The sequence below is a fragment of the Ceratina calcarata genome, unplaced genomic scaffold (assembly GCF_001652005.2).
Source record: "Ceratina calcarata isolate Rehan_Ccalc_2016 unplaced genomic scaffold, ASM165200v1 scaffold369.2, whole genome shotgun sequence".
Taxonomy (NCBI): domain Eukaryota; kingdom Metazoa; phylum Arthropoda; class Insecta; order Hymenoptera; family Apidae; genus Ceratina; species Ceratina calcarata.
Genome location: NW_017160008.1, coordinates 362,943 through 371,902, shown reverse-complemented (window position 1 = coordinate 371,902; position 8,960 = coordinate 362,943). Strand labels below are relative to the sequence as shown.

Genomic DNA, 8,960 nt, shown 5'->3' with positions numbered 1-8,960 from the left:
GGAATACAGTATAATAAATGAAATTAAGAAATTCGAATTGTTACAATTTATTTCTGAAATACGTACTCATGTATTTTGCGATTTATCATTTGCTATTGTTCGAAGTGTATCTATCAAAAGGGTATTCACACTTATCTGTAAATAAAATATCGCTGCGTGACAATGACAATGTTCAAAAGTTCTTCAAGTTCTCACCGGAAGAAAAAAGATTAACGTCGAACAGATTAGAGTAATCGGTCTACCTGCAAGGATAAACACGCATCGCAGTAGTATTGTGCGTAATGTGTACATATTAATCATCAAATCAAATAAAAACCCAGATCATTGATCGCGTTCGTAGAATCCTCGCCGCCGTCAATAATAATAATTAAACGTAGTCTTCTGTAAAGAACTGACCAATTTTATTTTATGAGTATATGTGTTATATCTCAAACAATTTCGAAGATAAATGATTAATACGCCTGCTGATTTGTACGTGCCGTTTGATAAGACCAGGTAGTCGTGTTAAATGATAACACAATTGAGAAAACGAATCAGTAACCGATTTAACGTTATAGAGGCAAGTTCGGTGTAATAATCGTAAGGCAAAGATGACCGACAGGAAGTCTTCCATCGACGAAATACAAGGTATCTGTAGAACACTTTGAAGACGAATTTTTCAAAAGAAAAAAGGAATTCTCTTTTGCAAAATTTAGAATTCTTTAAAATCAGTAGGAAGTATAACAATGCGAAACTGATGTCTACAATGAGGTCTCACGTAGTTTTATAATAGGAATTGAAATCTTCGTTGACTTAAAGTCGCCAGTCATCGCCACGTGTAACGTGTTATAACTTTCAGCTCGTAATTATTAAATAAAATTAATTGACGGACCGTAACACTGTATTTCATAGGACAACACGGGTCAACTCGTTTCATTCTTCATTTAGTTTTGTGACCATGACCCAATTCGAGGATCATAAATAACTATAGTGCCCTTTAAATAGTAATGACTGAGATAATACACGGATTGCTCTTATGCCGACGCGGTACGAATAAATAGCTGATACTTAAACTCTGTTGAATGAAGATTATTGTTAATAAACGACCAATTTGCTTCGAGAGCGATCATCTTTTCTTTAATTGAATTCATTATATCGCCGAGGTAATAATTAATTAATGCAACAAATAACGCTGATACTTAAACTTAAATATAATTAAACTTAAAAGTATGATTAAACTTAAATATTTAAACTTTGCTCAATTAAGATTGTTGTTAATAAACGAACAATTCGTTCCGAGAGCGATGATCTTTTCTGTAATTTAATTTATTTAATTCAATTAATTATATCGCCGACATAGTAATTAATGAATGCAGCAAATAACGAAAATCGCAATTGACAAGGGATATCTATCTGCCGTACTTACCGACATACTGAAAGGTCGGAAAGTAATTCTTGTAACGTGAAAGTCGACCTGTTGAACAAGCGACTTCGAAAGGAATTACGTCACGATTGTATCAGATTATTCAAATTAGCGCATAGAATGAAGAAAGTACGCGCGATAGAATAATCCGTTGTCAGGAATGTTGGTAAACGAAGAAAACCCTCGGAGCCTGGTTGTGATTGCAACTACACGTAAATTGATTACACTCATGAAGATTGGAATTCGGGATAAATGATTTGCGTCACATGAGCATTTATCAATCACCGTTCCTCATTGTATATAATTTTTCAGGTCATCCGGATAATGAGGACGACACCGAGCAGAATCAAAAGGTAAATATTAAGTTATATTGCTTATCAATATCGGAGTCATGATAAAATCTTAGTTTTCTAGCTAATACGTATCGATTAATTTCGTAATTAATTATTATTAGAAACAGTGTCACGAATTACACATAAAAGAATCGTCCTTCCGAATGAAATTATAAGTACTATCGTAATACCTAAACGCGTGTGGAACATATGTAGAAGCCGTAATTTATAGTCTAATAGCAGTTAATCATCTTTTATGTCGCATGACAACAGATACGATCGGTTTATGTGAACGAAGGCTGATCCCTTCAGTACAGTACTATTGATAATGTTTTAATTGTTAAACGTGATACATTCGATTTAATATTTCTCATCGCTTATTTTTATTACAAAGGACATCAGCAATTGAAGAACATACACTTCGATATTTAGTTAAAACTAATTTACAAAAATTAAATTAAGAAAATATGTTTTCTAATCATTTTGTGAATCATCATGTTACGTTTCATAATTTTTCTGATATTTTTAATTACTTTTACTCGAGGATGAGAATCTGAAGTAAATATAATCGATTTCTTCAGAATTTGAAATATTATTTATCTATTCTATGAAATCATTCATGATCATAGTAACATGCAAACTTGTTACATTGTGCCAACAGAACACTTTCACCGAGCTAATTGAACTTTGCAGATATGTGGAAGAATATTGAAAGATTATGTTTACTTACTAAGGAAAAAGAGGTCAACAAAAATAAGAATTTTCACTCCCACATATTTGCCCAATATTTCAAGATACGCCTCTGCAAAATAATCAGGTTTCGCTATATAATGTCATAGCGCCTTGAACGGAAATTGAGATCAGATTTCACTTTTTTTTGTACTGAAACTCTTATCTCGTATCCATTGAAATTTGTTTATCTAAGTATTGTATCTATTACAATTTACGAATTGATATTTATTATATTCTGAACGTATCTTTCGATAAAAAATGTATGATCATTCCTTATCGCAGATATCATTATCCATTAATCTCAATGATTAGACTGGCACTAATTGCAGACCAATTTCCTTTTGATCATTTTATTTTCTTTTTTAAACTGAAACAAAACATTCTATGGCTACACATTGTTACAAAATTGAACTTCGGATTAATAGAAATTACTCTTTAATCCTGTTACACATCTCCGTAAATTATCTTCATACTATCTCCTTAAATTCTTGTAATGAAGTGTGAAAAAATTTCGTATCAGGATATACACATTAGATAAAATGCCTTTACTAATTAATGTTCATTTATCAGCACGTGGAATTTTGTAATCAAATAGTGTACATCTGGACACAGAAAAATTGCGATAGCAAAAAATTACACGAAAACGTCACGTTTCTCTGTTTTCTATGTTGCTATGTCCTATTAAATTTTAATAATTAAAAGCAAATAGAGTAAAATCTAAGGTGTTGGACAAATGTTCGATGCAACTCCGTTAAGGCGTATTTATGTAGCTCGTGAGCCGTGTTTCTTTCGAGACTTTCACATTGTTCCAAATACGCGCGACAACGTCGTGGCTACCACTACCTATGTAGCAATGTCTATCAATGCCACCGTCGATCTGCTTATGTACGCTTATATACGACAAACTTGACAGTGCGGACTTAGCTATCAACCGCGACAGACGAACTCGTTCGAGAATTGTCGTACACGAAGTAATCTAGTTCCACAAGTTTTCTATATTATCGTGATCCTTGATCCATTCGTAATCGCCATGAACGAATAAGAAAATGTAGTGTCACTGTCGATACAGCGTTTTAATTGCCGTCGTCTATCATGGGACCAGCCGTGTGTAAAATTTAAACGAGTGATTTATCCGAATTTTCAAACAATTTTTGCAATTCACGTACTTAACGGCCAGAATGGTTGCGAAAACGCAAAAAAAGGTAGGATTCTTACCAGGATTTTCCTCCGTTTTTTATTTGATAAAATCTATAATTACCGTGAATTCCACACGAGAGATGTCATATCCGCGTTGACTCGGTGTCGATCGGTGGAAGATTGATCATTTAAAAACGACTGTTTGATAAAAGTATTATATGTTGATAAGTGGACATGTCGATTGCCGAATGATATATACTTTCCTCAGCTTTGTAATCTGTAATCGAGGCAGTTCGAAATTCACTTAAAAACAGCATTGATTAATATCATACAAATTATTGCTGTTTCTCAACTAATACAAAGTGTATTTCAACAAATAAGGTTTCACTAGATAGATTTTTCACTAGCTTCTGATCTACAATATTCACGTTACGTTAAAATATACTGTTCGTTTAAAGTGCAGTAGTTTGAATGTGCGGAAACGCACGTGTCAACTGATAATATAATAAGTATAGCTACAAAAAGATTCAGCCAGGTTTATACAGGGTGTTTCTGAAATGGTGATGTAAGTGAAAAGAGAGTAACGTCTATATGCAAAAACGAGTTCAATGAAAAGAATAACATCATTTCGAAACTTGAAACATCCTGTGTAATGTTTATCAGCTATATCTATTATGTACGTTGAAAAGATAATAATAAATATTATCAGAAGTCTCGTAATGCTTTATCAAAACGAGAATGCATTGTTGATTAAAAATTTGCGCTCTTTATATTTTTATCTTTTTATTTTCATCCTCAATCCACTTCAGCTGACATTCATGTGCGAAACATGCAATTAATCAAGCTCAAATTGGTAATATTCGCGTGACTAATTGTAAGTCCCGATTCATTAACCCTTTAAGCTATAACTACGTGTGAGACTCGTGGTCGGATATTAGGGCCAAAACTAATTATCACGAGCCTGGCCCGGGGTGTATTTTTCGGGTCAAATGTATACATCAGAAGCCTGTCCTGTGGCGTTTGAACTTAAATCGTAGCTTAAGGGGTTGAGAAAAAACCAGTTAGCTTCTTATCACCCTTAAGAAGTAACACAGCCATAAAAAAATAACACACGTCTCATTTATCTTCATTTCTTATTTTTCTGTATTGGTTTCCATAAAGAAAGTAATAGTAGTCTAGTAATTAGTGAAATCGTTTCACCAATTGTTTAAACGTGTTACTTCTAATTAGACTGTGAAATTCGTGCAATTATAAAGAAATTAAGTATGAAGAAATGATAAGCGACGTGTGTAATGTATAAGATAATTCAAAGACAAAGACACGCAATGTCTAAATGATTCAACAAATATTGATATCTTTTATCACACTATAAATGTTTTATTTCGCATAGAGATTCGCAGTCTACTAATAATTGCGCTGCATTCATATAAGGATTTATGTTGTCAATACTAATGTACAACGCTTATTCTAAACTACAATAGGTCTAATCTTATTTAAAACGAATTTCACGGTTCATTTACGTAACTTCAATTTAAAACACAGATTGAACTTTACAGTTTTTTAATTGCAATTAATGCAATCTCTTATCTTATATTACTCATCTCTTAGATTAGAAACGCAATATTGAACTTTATACTAACATTAAACAGTATCTGAAAATGCAACCGTGCGAAGTGACTTGCAACCTTCGTACTTTACAACAATGGAATTACACGCAAGTCAAATGGGTCAACTCGTGCATTCTTTTTCCGTTCTCGCATCTCTATAATATTCCACATAATTTTCCACATAAAAAATGTTTCACGAAGATAAATTAATCTTAATTCGAAAAGAGCAGCTCTAGACAATTCCCTGTGTAAAAAAGATATAAATATGTATGTCTAATACAAAGAAACAGCATTAGACAATAGTTTTTTAAAAAAGACTTAGATGTATGTATGTATGTATGTGTGATACACATATGATCTATATAACAACTTTGCAGCCTATGAAATATCCGAGGTCGATATTCTTCATCATCAGCAATGAATTCTGCGAGAGGTTTTCCTTTTATGGAATGCGCAGTACGTATCTTTTTCAATATAATTTACATTTTTTCTTATCTATGTATATTTAGCATGTGCAATAAAATAGCAAAGTTGTAGAGTCCATTTAAGGATGTATTGGCTATACAGTCAATCCCAAAAGTTTATGCACTTTAGAAATGCATTTTTTAAAAAGAAATCAGACGTCGGAAGAACATTGCTAATAATAAACAACAAANCTGTATAGTCAATACATCCTTAAGTACACGTTGTTTTAAACGAAGATATATTAATTATTGTATGAACCTCGTTGAATATTTGACATTAACTAATATGTTTATTTAGCGGTGTTAACGCTTTATCTGAAGGATTATCTTAAGAAGAATGATACTGATGCTATGGTCATCTACCACGTCTTCACGATGTTCGTCTACTTCTTTCCCATATTCGGAGCGATGATAGCCGATGCCGTGCTTGGAAAATTTCGGACCATACTCTACTTGAGTATTGTCTACGCTCTGGGACAAGTCCTCTTATCGCTAAGCGCAGTCCCTCCTTTAGGAATACCGTCTGAGTAAGACTTACAATTAGTGACCTCTTGCTCTTCTCAAATAGTCATAATGCTTTATGATTAATGTTTAATTATGATTATGTAATGGACAATTTTTTAGAGAATTTTCGTTTCTCGGCCTGATCCTGATAGCCCTCGGCACGGGTGGCATAAAACCTTGCGTGGCCGCATTCGGCGGTGACCAATTCGTGTTACCTCAACAGGAACGATACTTGTCCACATTCTTCTCCTTGTTTTACTTTTCCATTAACTCCGGATCCCTGATCTCGAGTTTCCTCACGCCCGTGCTTCGCAGCAACGTAGCTTGCTTCGGTGACAATTCCTGTTACTCGCTGGCCTTCTTCGTCCCGGCTGTACTTATGTCCGTGTCCATCAGTAAGTTTAAAGAAAATGAACGAAAATCATAACAATTTTGTACCTTCTTCAAACGCTTTTCAGTAATATTCATCTGCGGTAGACCACTGTATAAAATACTCAAACCGACGGGCAACGTCGTATTGGACGTTTCCAAATGCGTTTCTGTAAGTTATCACGTTTCGGTGTTAAATGAGTTATTTTCTCCAATATAGAATCTTATTATTGGCACAATTATGGTTTGAACAATTCCACGAGCAGCATCGACGTTTATCATTTTAGCACGCGATCTACAGGAGAGTAAAGACGAGTGAGAAAAGAGATCATTGGCTTGATCACGCGGATGATGAATACGATGGATCGCTGATAAATGATATCAAAGCTGCGTTGAAAGTCATGGTACTGTTCATACCCATACCGGTGTTCTGGGCGCTGTTCGATCAGCAGGGCTCGCGATGGACGATACAGGCGACTAGAATGAACGGCGAAATCGGCAGTTACATATTCCTACCGGATCAGATGCAAGTACTCAATCCATTGCTCGTGTTAATATTCATACCTCTATTCGAAGTTGCCATTTACCCGTTAATGGAGAAAATCGGGCTTCGCACACCGTTGAAGAAACTGACTATCGGAGGATTGTTGGCGGCTTTATCGTTCGTGATATCGGCGATTGTTGAACTTAATCTCGAGGTACGTGAAGGAATTTAAATAATTCGCATCGCGGATTGCTTATACGTTTGCAAAATTCTTACTCAGATTATAGTAATGCGTCTCTAATTACGGAGTCCAGAAAAAGAAACTTTTTTAGTATAGATATCGGAAAGTAATTGCTCTAAACATTGAAGATTCAATAATGATACAGTATTTTTAATTTGTTTATTTTAATTTCTATCACAGCCAACGTATCCAGTTTTGCCATCGGAAGGCCTCGCTCAGTTACGCGTTTTCAACACTCTCAATTGTCCTGTGAACGTGACCGTGCCCGATAATCTGACATTCATTGTAGATAATATGAAAATGTCCGAGTTCGACATTCCCGTGAAATACACGCAAGACTTAAACTACAAGATAGACTTTAGTAAATGTAAAGAAGCGGGTATATTAGAAATAGCTGAGAAAACAGGTATGGTAAAATTGCAAGTCGTTTAAATATATTTATGTTCGTATGATTAACTTAATAAAATTATTCGCTGGTTTGAATCTACGTTTTAGGAAGTATTCCGATACACGAAGCGCGAGCCAATTCTTGGGCGATCAATCCCGTCAGTGGATTTTTTGCTTACGAAGATTCGATAGATAAATCTAGCAATGGTGATCCTTTCATAAGAAGTCTTATCTACGTGGATCCTAAAGACACATCTGGAGTATTAGATTTGAGAAACGAAGACGGTAAATCGGTCCTTAAATGGGACATACAGCAGGAATTTAACGTAACTGATTTATCCGGCATCAAGCCAGGCATATACGATATTTATTTCAAAAATGAAAAAGTGAAATCCAATGTACGTCTGCAATTGGGCGGAGTTTACACAGTGGTTGGATCCTTGATAAATGGCAAACCAGGAGTTGATGTTGTTACCGTAACCGAACCGAATTCATTGCACATAATGTGGTTAATACCTCAGTACATTGTCATTACAATGGGCGAAGTGATGTTTTCTGTGACTGGCTTAGAATTCGCGTTCACGCAAGCACCGATCAGTATGAAGTCCCTCTTGCAAGCTACCTGGCTACTGACCGTAGCCTTCGGCAATCTCATCGTAGTTATCATCGCGGAGATATCGATTTTTAATCGACAGGTAAGTCCAAGAAAGAGATTAAATAATTTTCAAATTTATTGATGGAAATAATATCATTTGTTTGAAATAGTAGACATTATATTAAGACTCTGGTCTTTCGCAATGATCCGAGGTCAAACTTGCCGTGATTACTCAATCAGTTTTACGTCACATTTTTCCGCGAATCGTGCATTATTCAACGATCACATTAAACTTTTCGAAAAGTTATATTAATCAGCCTGTGCATCGTTAACAACGTTTCTTTTTTAATTCCCATAATATAGTTTTACGAAATCCTTTTGTTCGCCGGACTGATGTTCGTTGACATAATCATTTTTGCTGTAATGGCGAAATTCTACAAATACGTGGAAATTCCCGAAGAGAGTTCGATTTCCGAAGAAATCAATATGGAGCTGAAAGGTGGACAACTAAACGCGTCTTACAAGGACGATGAGAAGTGACCTAATTAGCTAACAACAAAAAATATTGCACTCGTATATCTCTCGCCTATTTTGCATAAAAAATACGGATTCGTGACATTTAGGACAATTATTTTATTTATATATAATATTTTTATATAAAATAAAATTGACGCGAAACTTATGCGCAATCACTTACGGACAGCGC

General features: G+C 34.8%; 1 protein-coding gene across 1 annotated transcript; it reads left to right on the top strand.

The window, feature by feature from the left end:
* The first annotated feature begins 3,361 nt into the window (after positions 1 to 3,361).
* LOC108625691 (peptide transporter family 1) lies at positions 3,362 to 8,954 on the top strand. Its single transcript, XM_018025886.2, has 9 exons — positions 3,362 to 3,668; positions 5,588 to 5,666; positions 5,973 to 6,201; positions 6,299 to 6,573; positions 6,637 to 6,719; positions 6,835 to 7,245; positions 7,453 to 7,678; positions 7,768 to 8,354; positions 8,618 to 8,954. Exons 1-9 carry the CDS (start codon positions 3,645 to 3,647, stop codon positions 8,792 to 8,794), a joined length of 2,091 nt encoding a protein of 696 aa, XP_017881375.1. The 5' UTR covers positions 3,362 to 3,644; the 3' UTR covers positions 8,795 to 8,954.
* Positions 8,955 to 8,960: the final 6 nt, after the last annotated feature.

Coding starts and splice junctions, on each gene's coding strand:
- LOC108625691 (XM_018025886.2), top strand. CDS start 3,645: ATGGTTGCGAAAACGCAAAAAAAG. Junction 5,667..5,972: donor TTCCTTTTATGGAATGCGCA/GTACGTATCTTT, acceptor ATGTTTATTTAG/CGGTGTTAACGCTTTATCTG. Junction 7,679..7,767: donor AGAAATAGCTGAGAAAACAG/GTATGGTAAAAT, acceptor TCTACGTTTTAG/GAAGTATTCCGATACACGAA.